This window comes from Agelaius phoeniceus, chromosome 1 (genome assembly GCF_051311805.1).
Source record: "Agelaius phoeniceus isolate bAgePho1 chromosome 1, bAgePho1.hap1, whole genome shotgun sequence".
Classification (NCBI taxonomy): Eukaryota; Metazoa; Chordata; class Aves; order Passeriformes; family Icteridae; genus Agelaius; species Agelaius phoeniceus.
The window spans coordinates 63,721,701-63,735,925 of NC_135265.1; the positions used below are offsets into that span (position 1 = coordinate 63,721,701).

Genomic DNA, 14,225 nt, shown 5'->3' on the forward strand with positions numbered 1-14,225 from the left:
TGTAGGAGGATCCTGGAAAACTTTGGTTCATGTACATTTATAAGAGCAGTAATATATGAACAACTGGCAGTGAAAGAGCAGAAGCTGGTGAGAGGGGTCCTGCCTGGAATATCTTGTGGCAAGCATAAAGCACATACAGGCATGCATGGCAAGTCTAGAGTGCTGATTGCTATAGAAACCATAGTACCATTTCTGTGTCTTTTTTTCTGTGTCTTAATTTTTATTTCTCTTGTAAATTTGGCATAAGTAAAAATCTGGATTACCAGTCCTTTCCTTTGTGGTTTGTTTTTTTAACGGCACAAATTTTAAGGCCATTCTTTGCTTTCTTTACAATTTCTCCCCACATACACACCAGATGAAAAGCTTTCTAGCCATGCCATTAATCTGCAGGTGCTTTAGTGAGGAGTTGATGTGCAGGTTTAACAAACTACTGAAGATCAGTGCTTGAAAAATGAGGACCATTATTATTCCATGCCTTGCAGATTATGAACTGATAGCTGTAGCCTCCATCCTTCGCTTGTGCTTCATAACTTGAAATCTCTGCACATTCAGAGAAGCATTCAGTTAAAACAGAAATGGATTTCTCTGTCTAATTAGACTAAGTGCTCTCTCCTAGCCTTTGTCCTTGTCTTCCTGGAATCTCATTTATGGTGCTATTTAAAAGGAGCCATATCTGTTACAATGAGCTGTCTGTCAACTAAACATCCCATATCAGACACAATTTTCTCTCACCTTTTACTTATACTTTTCAATAACAAGATGATAGATGCAGATTTTAGTCAGCAGTTTTTTAAAACTGCTGAAAGGAAAGTTTGCCCTCCTCCCTGTTCTCTTCCAGCTTGCAATATGGTCCTGATTTAGGGACACCATGAACATTGAATTAAAAGCGTAGATTAGTTTGGCCTCTAAGTTTGCTTTTATTTAGACCACTAAAATAAAAATCATCTTGGTCTTTGCATGTTTTAATTGAAAATACTGCTAATCGCTCAGTAGCAACAGACATATGCCTCACTGTAAATTTTACATTCACCCCTAGCAGCTGCAGCTGGTGTTGATTTAGTGTTACCCTGATAACCCTGCTGGGTGGTTTTTTACTTGATTTACATTCCCTGTGAAGGGTGGAGGTAACATTTCTGAGAGTGTGAAAACAAAGTGACCTTACAGCTAAACTCTCCTTCCTACAAGCAGCAAAGCAGTGTTTTTTACCATCTGACCTTTAAAAGTGAAATTCCAAGGGTCATCCTGAGCAACTCTGCTGCAATAAGCTTTGTTTTAATCTACCAACCACAAGCATTCAGGGTCAGCTCTGAATGTTTGTTCATTATTTGGTTTTCCTCCACTGGTGTTTTTTGCACGTGCCCACGGGAAGGCAGACACAGCCCAGGGGAAGGAGGGATCCCCTGCACGGCTGGCTGGCTGCAGGTGTGGCTGTGCCTTGGGGACACAAACACACACAGCACCATGCCAAAGGCTGCTGTGCCACCTCCAAGCCACTCAATGGTGTTTTCCAGCCCGGTGCTGGGCAGAGAAGTTAACCTGACTCCTGCATCTCCACCAGGGCTCAGCTCGGGGCAGCAATCACAATGCTCAGGCAGGGCTGCCACAAGGACTCGGCTGCAGTTTTCAGGCTGGGTGTTCTCTCCACAGCAGCTCACTGTGCTGCTTTTTACAAGACAGCTCTTTCTTGTGGCTCTCTTGTGCATTTAAGCGATGAATTCTTAGTATTTGTTGGGCCTGGTTCATCAGTGATCTGGTTTCACTAGGCCTTCAGAGGCTCAGTCATGACACAAATAATGATTAATTGTAACAATAAAATCCTTTGTCTGAAATACCTGTGTATCATTTGTAATGGATAGCTGGTCAATTTACTCTGAAAATTTAGCATTGTCCAAGGAAAAGAACAATTTACTTTTTTTTTTTTACTCCATTCCCAGAAAATGTGTCATCAGTTACTTGCTGCTCTCTCGTGTACAAATTCTTATGGATCTGAAGTCTAAGCTTTAGTCTAACATTTCAGTCCCAGCTGAAAAAGACATTGCCCTTCCTCCATAACTTGTATATTGAAAGCCAACCTTAACATTCCCTGTGGAAATGTGAGAAAAGCGAGCAGAAGCACAGCTCAGCCTTTACAGAGACCAAGGCGTGCCCCTGCCTGGGTGAAGCAGCTGTGACAATAGGTGGGAACAACACTCAGAATTGCTACCTGCTTCTTTATGTCATTTTCCACCATTTCCCTTTCAGGCAACAAAACTCCATTGGCACCAACTGCTGCTAAACATCTAATGTTTTGAAAGATTTGGCCTTTTTGACTGCAGTAGGATTTAAATTAAATTTTGACACATCATCTTAGCATAGCCCTTAATACCTCTAGCTCTGGTTTACACCACGAGGAGGGTATGATAGATGCAGCCCTTATCTGATCTGAGCCAGCCACAAAGCAGGCAGTCTTTGAGGCTTTTTATCTTACAATACAGATACCTTCTCTTGGATTGTATTTTGTCTTTGCCAAGTTTAGTGTGAAGCACAGCGTACAGCCAGAGGGAACAAAATCTATGTTTTTAAACCATGTTCTGTAATGAGCCTGCCCCAAATTAAAACAGCCTCTGTTATAACTTCAAAAACCTTCCCACTTCTCAGAGATACACTCACTGCATATATCTCAGAAGCAAAGTTCATGCCAAAGGGCCTTTTTATACTCTTTTTTTCTAGCTTAGCTGCCAAATGCTGCATTAACTCAGTAGCTGAAATGCTGACTCATCAGACCGTACTTGTCAGAAATGACTGTGTGCTCTCAAATAGAGATTGCTTTCTTTTCTGAGAGTGTAGATGCCTCTTCTGTGACTGTTGCAGTGTGATGTGTGACAAGTTTCAAGCTTTATGGCCTCAAAAGATATTTTATTCTTATTTGATTCTGAAATTGCCACCATAGATTTAGACCTATTGGCTACCCTTTCAAACCCTCTGATGTCTGGAGTGACATGATATTATTATTAAAATTATTATTACTATTGTTGTTGCTGATGTTTAATATTTTTATTGTTGAATTAAATAATTTGCTCTGGTGTTTTTACAAAATTTTCTCATTTGAAAGCTGGATCACAGGTACTGCTAGCTATCCATCCTGTGAGGGATATTTGTTTCAAGGGACCCCAGCTCGGCAGGCACACATTCTTTAATTGAAACGAATTTACAGTGCCATCAGCTCCCTGTATTTTCAGATTTCACTGAAATCGCAGGAGTTCAGCAGGAAGTTGGAAGTAAAGACAAAATTAACACAAGAGCAAAAATAATGAAAGAATGGCACAATGATGCCAAAATTGCAGGAAACAGTATTGTTTGGGTAGTTCAAGGCAAAATTAATTTCTGGGCAGAGACAGATGATGTGGCCCAAAGTGTTTCTAGTGGGGGGTAAAATCACCTTGCTCAATAAATGTAAGAGACCTGACAGTACTGATTTTCTCACACACATTAAATACAGTTTAGAAAATAATCACCATGTTTTGACCTCAAAAATGCCATAAAATTTACAACCTGACTTACGAATCTTAAGGATCTGAGTCTGGCAGAATCTTTTCAGGTTGCTTCTCTGATCAATGAATCTAGAACAAAGAGTTTAGATTAAATTCACTGCTAGGCAGACAGTGTATAGGACAGAAAATATGATAAATTTCATAACATGAAAAAAACTAAAACTCCACATCTGATTGACACAAATCTGGTGATGAAGAGATTCCAGCAAAATTTCATTTTTACATTCAAAGATACTTGGGTTTGGCCTGAATCTGTTCAAATACAGCTCCTGTTGCTATTTACAATGTTATCAAGTGATAGTGGTTTTTAAAACACTGTAATTCCCCTTACACTGGTATTTTATGGGCTGAAGTCCCATGATCCCTCATGCAGCTGTCAAAACCTCCAACTTTCCCAGGACAACTGTTTCAGTTTATTTAAGTGCTGTCAGTGCCAAAATCTGGGGCATTCTGGAAATCTGATGGTAGCATAAAATAAACTGAAGCTGAGTGTCAGAAAAAATGGAACAGGGAATATATTACTCACTCACTGAGTTAATAAGAAAATGAATTATATAATAAAAAAACCTTCTTTGAAAAGAACAAGCCACCACCAGAATTTTTTGTTTCACTGCAAAACTCTGAAGTACTGAAAGACTACAAAAAGTAGGCACTTCACCCCAGAACTGAGGGCTGGCTTCACACCACTGTGCAAACACAGCTTTTGCCGCAGAACAGTCAGGTCCTTTTATGGCCTAATAAACATGGCAGTCATCCAGTCACGTCCCATGCATGCCAAACCTTTACTTTCCATACTCAGCCCTCCCTGTCAGACTTTTTTTCTCTGGTGAGACCCCACCTGCAGTGCTGCATCCAGCTCTGGGGTCCCCAGCACAGGAAGGACATGGACCTGTGGGAGTCTGACTGACACCAAAATGATCAGAGGGATGAAGCACTTCTCCTATGAGGAAAGCCTGACATAATTCAGATTTTTCAGCCTGGAGAAGAGATGGCTTCAGGATGAACTAATTGTGGCTTTCCAATACCTTTTCCAATACAAGACGGAGAGGGACTTTTTACAAGGGCAAGTAGTGACAGGACAAGGGAGAATGGATTCAAACTGCAAGTAGGTTTAGATGAGATATTAGGAAAAAAACCTTTTGTCAGGGTTGTGAGGCACTGGAAAAGGTTGCCCAGAGAAATTGTGGATGCCCCATCCCCAAAAGTATTCAAGGCCAGCTGTTTAAAGCCAGGATGGGGCTCTGAGCAATCTGGTCTAGGGGAAGCTGTCCCTGTCCCTGGAGGGGCCATTGGAACTGGATGATCTTTAAGGTCTTTTCCAACCCAGGACATTCCACAATTCTGTGACTTACAGCGGCCATTTGTAAGAATGGGAGAGATACCAAGATCTGACCCTAAAGGACCCATGTAAGACAAGCAAAAAATGAGCAGGTCTGAGAAAGATAAGAGCAAAGACAAAGGTCAAAACAAAAGTTTACAGAAGCCTTTTCTCCTGGTAGGTTTGCTTGTGACTTGGTTCAGAAGAACCTGGTCCACCCCAGTGGCAGAGGGGCATTTTGGAGGTCAGTGCTGGAAGGTAGGGAATGGATCAGCCAAGAGACCACATATCATAAGGCTTTTCCACTGCATCTCTTAGATTTGCTGGCCTGCTGGGCTGCATAGCTTTTCTGATACAAAACGTAGCATCCAAAGAAAGCACACTGATCAGTCTTAAGGTAAGTGCAGGGTTACAGACTTAGTTTTCAAAGTTTCCTTTCAATTTATTGTTAAAAAAAAAAATTAAATTGGTGCCACCAAATTTAATGACAAGGCTACCCTGCTGAGTTTGGAGCCCAGAAAGCTATTGTCTCCCTGGTCTATGTATCCTAGACTGTGCTAATGTTTCCTATAATGCGGCTAATAACCAACCATCAGCAATAAGTGCCTTGTCATCTCATTGTTGCGCACAGCAATAGCTGGAGCAGTGATACTGACAAATGAACCTGTGTAATCACTTTAGATTTCTTTGTTACATTTCACAGTGTGAAGACTGCTTCTGCTCAGCACGTCACAAAAAAACAAACAAGAGCTATAGCTGTCTCTTCCATCAATCTCAGCTTATTTTTGTCAGTCCTCTGCCTGTACAACCACAACCCCACCACTGCTTGATAGTGAATGGGAGAACTGAGGATTTGAGGAAAGGAAGATGGATGGTGGTCAGAGTGAGACAGATGGACCTCTGCACTCTCCCTTCTCCTTTGTAAACATTTTTTGCCTTGAGAGAGCAAGCAGGCAGGGGGAAACTGAACTTTTTTCCTACTTTCCAAGGCTGCTTCATATGGAAAAAGAGAAAAGTGGGAAGGGGGGAACTCTCATTAAAATCCAGTCGAGTCTGCCATTTTCTCTTTTACCTTTTCAATCTTTTTATAGTTTCAAATCATTAACTATCAGCGTGAAGCTCAAAGGTAGCAGTAGCCGTCTATGAAACAGTGACACATTTGACAATAATGCTTTTGAAGAGCTTGTCACATCCTCTTCCCAAATCAGTCTCATTAATGCTCAGACTGTCTTCTCTTTTCTCCCTGCTTCTTTTCTCCTGATTTCTCTCTAATTAGCTTGTTTTTTTATGCTCCCTCGTTCCACAGTTTGAGCTTAAAAAAAAATAGAAAAAAGAAAAAAAAAAGAAAGGAGGTGGATGTCATTTCCATGAACCCCAAGGCCAAGTTAATCAGCAGAATTAATGACTCTATTACCCATTAGACTTGGGGCTATGGTGCTTGTATGGCAGCATCCAGTGTTCTTCAATCCCACGCTTCTTCACTTTCTTCTCACAAATGTAAACTTTTGCTGCCTCCTGCAAGCACACTCCCTGATCCAGCCAGCCCACCATGCTCCCCTTTGTCACAGCAGCTGCCATGACCCCAGAGGCAGCCTGGGCACACTGCTGCTGCCCTCCATTACCTCTGCAGCAGGGAAGGGAGCAAAACCTAGCATCTGGAAAAAAGGGAGATGGGGAAAAGGGAGGTGGTATTACTTTTTCTTCTCCCTTTGTCACATTTATCTCCACAGCACCATACCCAAGATGTGTCAGTCCCACTCCATGCAGGTGTTTTGGGCTCCTGAATTGGAAAAGTGGATGGCAGGTCTCAGTGCTTCACACCCAGGGTGAGGCACAAGGCTCTGCAAAATAGGATGCCTGCAGGACTTATCTCCTCCAAAGTGCTTTACACCCTCACAACCCACCCATGGAATGGGCAAAAACATCACTTACCTTTTTGTGGAACAGAAAGGGGAGCAGAAAGACAGGAACAACCAAAGGGTTAGAACTATGGAACTGAGTTGAGAGCTCATGATGTCTGTGCCACTGGAGGATGACCATGAGGATGTATGGCAGGGAAGAGCTTGCACAGGCTGGGAGTCCCAAAAGCCATTTGCAGGGTTTATAATCCTGTCACAGCACAGAGGGTCTGAGCTGCCCTTGTCAGCTACCCTGCTGAAGGGTGCCAGTCCTGGCTCCTCCATCACTGGGAGCAGCAGAGCAGAGGCATCTGACACCCCTCGGCATGGGCAGCAGTACTGCATTTGAACCTGCTTTTTTGTAACACCAGTGTGGCACCACTGTGCAGATGAAACCAGGATTCAAACTGGGTCACCAGGACAGTTTGCTCTATCTGCTGTTCCTCACTTTTAGGAACATTTTCACCTGGGAGAAAGTAATGATATTGCTTGCGCCACTGGAGAGAGGACATGCAAAGGCCCTGAGCTGACAGAGGGTTGCTCTTTTTGTGCCACTGAGTTTGGAAAGGAAAATTTGGGTAATTTTTTCTTCTGTTGATCCACTTGCCTGATCCACAGTTTTTACAGTGTTGTATTGCTACATAGCCAAAATACTGACAGCCCAGCTACCCCATACTGACTACCTCTGCTCAAGAAACAGTGATCAAGAAAAGGATATTATAAGAAAGGGCTTTGCTCAGCTTGAAGAATGAGAGGGGCTTAAATTGTCTTTCTGAAAGGATAACCTTATTTTCACCCTTGTAACCAAAATAAAGCATGATCCCTAGGAATGATTTGCACACCTGCTCTAGTCTGTAGCCATGCAGCCTTAAAATCAGTGGCAGCTCTTCTTTGATCTTGCTAGGAGTGGACTGACTTCTGGCAGGCACCTTGTGCTGAAGCAACACAGCAGGGCATCATCCACTGGACTGAAATCTCCCAGAAGGCACAGCAGCCATCACAGAAACACCTGTGTGCTTCTGGAAACACCTCAAACCTTTTAGCCTGGGTGATCCCTACACTTTAAAGGAAACAGAGAATTGAGCTTCTCCTCACACTGTTTGCCCATTGTAGCCATTTTGCCGATAAAAACACAGCCTTTGCGCTGAGGTCAAAAGCCTCTCCCCACAGGAAAGTGCAGGATAACAAACCCAAGCCATATGAGGTACAAGTTGCTTGCATGGCAACTAGTGGGATATTTTCAACTACCAGAAACAGAAATAAAAGGCAAAAGGCAAGTATTACATGTCAACGCATCTGAGAGCATCTTGAAAAGACAGATACCCCTTCATATCTGCACCCCATTAGCTCACTACACAGATTTCACACACAGACTAATCTTGATGCAGCAGAGATGCAAACCAGGGGCAGACAAGACTGAACCTTCCCTTCTCCTTTGCTGCAGAGCACAGCATTTTAATGAAGGGGACAAAAACAGGACAAAGCCTCAAAATGGCCATGTGTGGTTCCCTGCTCCTCCAGGGAGTGAAAAGGCTGGGAGCACGACCTCTTCCAACTCTGCTGCCTGCCCTGGACAAGCTCAGCCTCTTGCCAGAGTTTTCCTGTGATAGCTTCATTACAGCCACCCTGGTGACCGTAACGAGCACTCCTGGTTTCCAGCTCTGTCCCTGACCATTTCTCTCTCTGAGTACTCAGCAGTGCTGATTTGGGTGCCATGGCTCACCCCTGTGCCACATCCTCTTCCACTCAGGTGTGAAGGCTCATGCTGCAGCAGCTTGCATGCTTGCACCAGCTGCTTACACAAGTGCTGAGCAAAGGCCACACTGAGCCCCAGCATGGCAGCTTCTTTTTGTGGGTTGGAGCCAGGTGGAGGGTGGACTCATCTCCCAAGTGCCAGCAATAGGACAAGAGGAAATGACCTCAAGTTCTTCCAGGAGAGACTTAGATTGAATCTTAGGGGCAAAAAATTCTCAGAAAGAGCTGTCAAGCACTGGGACAGGCTGCCCAGATAAATAATTGAGTCACCATCCCTTGAAGTCTTTAAAAGCCATATATTTGTGGCCTTGAGGAACATGGTTTAGTGAGGGACTTGGCAGTGTTAGATTAATGGTTGGACTCTACGGTCTTAGAAATCTTTTTCAACCTAAGCAATTCTATGAAAATTTTTCTTATATGAACTCCACAGTACAGCAGAAAAAGTTGGCCTCAAATTTCCCTGTGAAACAGAGCACAAAGTTACCTTGGTGGTCACTGAGGCAGAATAATAATCAGTGAAAAAATTAGGATAAAATCCATGAGTAAAAACCGAGAAATAGCCCAGCCAGTGATTAGCATTAGCATGTATCCCACATGGAGCTATTATTTTGCCACCATATCTTTTCACGCGCTGTTGTTTCAGATTCACTGGACCAATCTGACTGAGCAACTGCTCCCCATACCCAAAACTAAACTGACCTGAGAGAACATCTTTGATTTTTGCCTGGCCTTAAATGCCTCCTCGAAATTCAGTGCTTTTTTACATATAGCTTTAATATGCACTTTTCCAAAGTGCTTTCAACAGTAAATATAGTAGGCCAGGGATAAATTTGGCCCAATGTGTTTAACCACATGCAATAGAACTAAGGCACAGGAGACATCCTTGAGTTCCAACTCATCTGCCCCCCAAAAGCCATAGTAATAATATTTTTATTTTAGCACTCATACCTGAAGGCCTCCAAGTAATTTTTAAAAATGTATAGAGTAGTAAAAGCAATTTAGTCCCCAATACTTGCGTATTTTAATTCATGGGATATGATTATTCCTCTGTACACATATTGCTTTAGTCATCTACATTTTTATGCCCTTTCTTTTTACTGTACAACTGAATTCTTAAGTATATTTATAGACTCCTGTATTTCCCTGTACACCTATGCACCTTATTATTTATTCATAATCTCCTATTTCCTTTTAAGCTATTGATTGCAGTATATTTTTTTTAAATCAATAGTAAAGCTTAAACTCCAGTTTTGACTTTTTAAATTGGAGACCACACTGGGCTACGTAATGCTTTGTTTACACAAAAGAGTGAAGACAGGATTTGGCCCAAGAATACATCACTCCAGGTATGAGGGAAACCATTAAGATTCACACTGCATCCTGCATCTCTGGCACACAAACAGACAGGTATCAGCCAACTCCACACTCACTGCGAGTATTCCCTTTGCTAGCACAGACATCTCATTTACGATCAAAATTCCTTGTAGCAGCAGGTTACCCAAGGCCTTGCCAGCGTGCTTCAGCATTTCTCAAAGCACTTTCCTGGAAGCAAAGATGCTCTTAGCAAGTCCTTCCCAAGCCCACTGTCCCTTCTGACAGCACCAACACACGTAGGTCTGCATGCAACCATTCAATAAAGGAGTGCTGTGGCACAAATCTTCTGCTTTGTAATCAACAGCATAGGATGTTTAAAAACATTACACTGCTCAGATTGGTGTTTTTCCACATCTTGTTCCCCTGAAGAGCTTTACCAGAGAGGAAAAATGAGTACAGTTAATCTGAATTAACTGCTAAAATGGATTAGTTGAAAATGCATTAAATCTCTGTGTACGTATTCTCCTTCAGAATTAACTTGGCCTTTATGAGACTTATCTTACTTTACCTTAATTCTGAACAAGGACATCTACACAGGGATTTAATGGAATTTAATCAGTTCACTTTAAATTCAGATCATTCAGCTAGCTTGGGTTTCTTTTCTTCCACATCCCTCTGTAGACTAACCTATGACTCAACATATCTGAAGAATGGCTGACAGAGGCTAAGGATTTATACAGCATTGCAGGCATTTTCCTGAGACACGGTGTCTGCTTCCTATTTCCACATACATGTATGCACTCAGAGACTCTGACAACACATCTGTACACTCTTGCAGTTTTCAAAGAAACTTGCCTCTGAAAACAGCCAGGATCCTCTCCATCATAACCACACACAGACACTCAGCAATGGCACTCAGGAAGTCAAGGTGGTTCTACCAGGGCAGAGACAAGACCCTCCTCCATGAAAAATTGAGACATCAGTATGCGAGGGGGCACCTCTACCATTTTTTGTTAATTGCCTCCTAAGGACCAAGTCATGAGGAGACACAAAAACTATTTCTTAGAGCAATTCCTATTCACCAAGCTGTTATTTCCAAGTGGACATGGCACAGAGGTTTTTTTATTTAGCAGCTATTCCAGCAAACAAAAAACAAATGTCCCCCTGGAGTTACAGGGGACCAGTTCATCCCACTTGATTGTTTTTGGCAATGCTTAAATGCAGATCATTTAAGCTGTTCAAGAGGAACTACCATGTTCTTCTGGCTTTTCTGTTCCAAAAGGGAGGAGAAATGAGCTGTGAATGTAAAACCATGCTGTCTGCCTCACAGCTTTCTCTCTTTCCCCATATATTCATACCAATATATCTAAGCCATCTTCTTCTTCATTCAGTATATTTCTCTTCAGAAGTCACATATTCCACTATTCATCTCCCAAGGGCAACCAGACTATCACATGAAAAGGAGTTGTCATTTCTCTGCTATTTCTTTGGGTTTCATATCATAATTCAGAAAGGCCCGAAAAGCCTGTAACATGCAGGATTTTTCAAGATCTTCTTGCATGGTCTCTTTCCCAAAGACATTTGAAAACAAATTCAAAATACCAGCAGCCTTGGTACATATGAGAAAAATATTTTTTGTTGTTGGGTTGGAGATGGAGGAAGAGACACCAGTGAGAACCAGGAAGATGCTGCATTGGCTTAGAAACAAGTGAGGTGTAGGCTATGTCACTGCCCTCTCACAACTCAGCCACTTAGACTGCATGAGGAAAGGTGGAATTTTTACATTGTACATGTCTATCTAAAAAAAAAATTATTTGTCATGAACACCTGGACACATCTCACCAGAGCTCTCTGTCAAAGGTAGATAAGATTCATAAGCAGATGGGTTTGTTCTGTGTTTCATGCTTGTTCCTAAGGCAGTGGTTCCATGTCTTTCCCTCCTGTACCCCTCCATATAGAGTCAGGCAAGAATTCCTCAATGTATTTACAGTACTGCTCTGTTCCTCTGGCTGCATCATCCTTGTCTCTTTGGCTCTATCATCATCATGTCATCAAGCTCTGTACACTGAAGGGGAGCTGCCATGGATTATCCTTTCTCTGACTTATGTACAGAGCAATCCAAAAACCCCCCATTGCTCTATTTTCAGGTCTTCCTTTTTTCTGTTCAAATAATCAAGGCATTTGTTATTTCCCCTCTTGAGGCCTACAGACTCACCTCTGAAAGGGATATCGATCCTCTGCAGTGGCATCACCTCCTCTTCCTTCTAAGCACGTTGTGATGTTGATCTCCAGCTTTGTGCACCTCACAACTTTCATATGCACTCCAGCCTCTTGCTTCATCTCCTTCTTGCTGCCACTAATACCAGCTTTGCTGCTTGCTCTTCAGCTTCTTGTGATGTTTTAATGTGCTGATTACTACAGGTCTTTACACAAACACCCTCTCTATACCTGTCCACCAGGTTTATCCACCAGTCAGCCTCATTCTGCTCCTCTCTGCAGAGAAGTCCCACAAAACCAGCCCCTCAGCAATGGCTGGGGCAGCTGTCAGCCAGATAAGGCAATCTGCAGCATTTTTATCACAATTGCTATCAAATCTTAGAATTCCTTCTCTCTTCTTTGCCCTTTCTCCCTTCTCTTAGGCTACACAAACTTGCAGCCCAAGAAGAGGGAAGGATATACACACTTGTATAGCATCCAACAAGCACTGCTACTCCCGAGTCCCAGTTGTTCCTACTGGAATGCAGACATTAAAATAGAGCATCTTTGGGCACTGGAGACACCCTGAATGTGAAGATAGGCATTGCCTTGTCTAACACACACACACACACACACCCACACACACACACACCAGGTGCTCATGTAGCAAATAAGTGAGAGGCACTGTTGAAGATACAGCTAGCAAATTGCCCTTTTTTCTTATATCTTGTTGCAGTAGGAATATCTGTCACTCTCTTAGTGGTTTGCTGCTTGGAGGGTGATTTTAATTAAAATGTAAAATGTCAAACATTAGTAAGAAGGAGGATAACCCTGTGGGGAGTGAGGATGAATCAAATTTATTAGTCACTGAGCAGCAGGCTGGTAGCCCTTCACTTGGAGAAATCTTAAAGGCAGTTAATGTGAAATAAAGAATCATTCTAATCTCCCCCTATTCAAACTAACCTTCTGAAAAACACTATCACAAGTTTCCACTAATTCCAGAAATTAAAGACAAATCTGCTGTAGAGATCAAAAAAGCCTCATTTTGTGTGTGTAAAAAACACAAAAAGTTAAGTCCCATTTATGAACTGTAAAGGAAAACGTCTCTCTTAGGGGCATTTCTCCCTGTCATAAAGAAATGGCTGTGTTAGCACTGTACACATTGTGCAATAGGACTGTTAGAGCCACTGGCATTTGGTAGCAAACATGAAAACCAGCCCTTGGGACTATTTTTTAGGGAACTGTTTCCAAGAGCAGAATTTGCTGGTCCACAGTGCTCAGGAGCAAGGATGGTTATAAAACCCTCAGGAGCAGAGAAGGTCAGGACTGCAGCACATCCAGGCTCCACTTGTCCTCATACTGGCCTGATAGTCTCTGTAGTTCTGCTTTACACTCCTGCTGAATCCACTGGATGGTTCTATCATCCTTATCATCCACAGAAAAATAGTATCTCTGTCATTTTGCAACATTCCCTTTAAAAAACATTTCCACTGTACTTTTGACTTTGTTAATATAAAGTTAACAAACATTCTTATTTTATTTTTTCGAGTTTCAAATTTAATAGAGTCAAAGGAAGAGTAGAACAACATCCTATCTATCCCATAAATGGATAGTCTCGTGGCTTATTCCCCATAAAGGTAGCTGAGAAGCTTATGGGGATTTTCAGAGCCCTTTGCCTAACAGAAAACGCACCAAGTGACAAAGTTAATTCTGTCTTGCAAAAGAGGGGCTGTGGGTGGGGGTCTCCAGGTAGATTTTCAGCTCTACAAATGGATGGTGGCATTTTCTTTATGCATGGCAGAAGTCACAGACTTTGGTTGGCAATCATGTCCTTGTGCTTATTTGCAGTCCCTGCATACTGTTTAGTCACAGCGCAGGCTACAAGCAGTACTCTCTGGTCATTCATGGTCCATATTTGGACTGTGCCCTCCTTCATGCTAGGGCTAAGCTTCCTTTTGCAAAGGGGAAATTCCCTTCCCTGAGAAGGCATCAGCTGCTAGAGAAGGAATCAAGGCAGCTGTCTCAACAGAGACATTAAATACAGGATAATTTTCATACCATCATTTCATAATGCAATGCGTTTATTTTTTTATATTTTTTTACACTTTTGATGGGGTGTAAACTCTTGTGAACATTTTTGAACAGCTTTTAGCTAAGAGTCCTTCAAATTAAACTGTTTGATTCAGCTTGAAATCTAATTCTATATGGCAGAAA

At 42.3% G+C, this 14,225-nt stretch overlaps 1 protein-coding gene across 6 annotated transcripts in view; it reads right to left on the reverse strand.

The window, feature by feature from the left end:
- LOC143694357 (uncharacterized) overlaps positions 1-14,225 on the reverse strand; it is a 174,675-nt gene that overhangs the window by 114,335 nt on the left and 46,115 nt on the right. For 4 of the 6 annotated variants that reach the window (XM_077180276.1, XM_077180260.1, XM_077180273.1 and 1 more), the window contains exon 1: positions 12,031-12,596. The exons of the other annotated variants lie outside the window; for them this stretch is intronic. In XM_077180276.1, coding sequence (XP_077036391.1) covers positions 12,031-12,155 — 125 coding nt within the window. In that variant the 5' untranslated portion in view covers positions 12,156-12,596. Of the gene's footprint in view, positions 1-12,030; positions 12,597-14,225 lie in introns of those variants that run through there. 6 annotated transcript variants of the gene reach the window in all.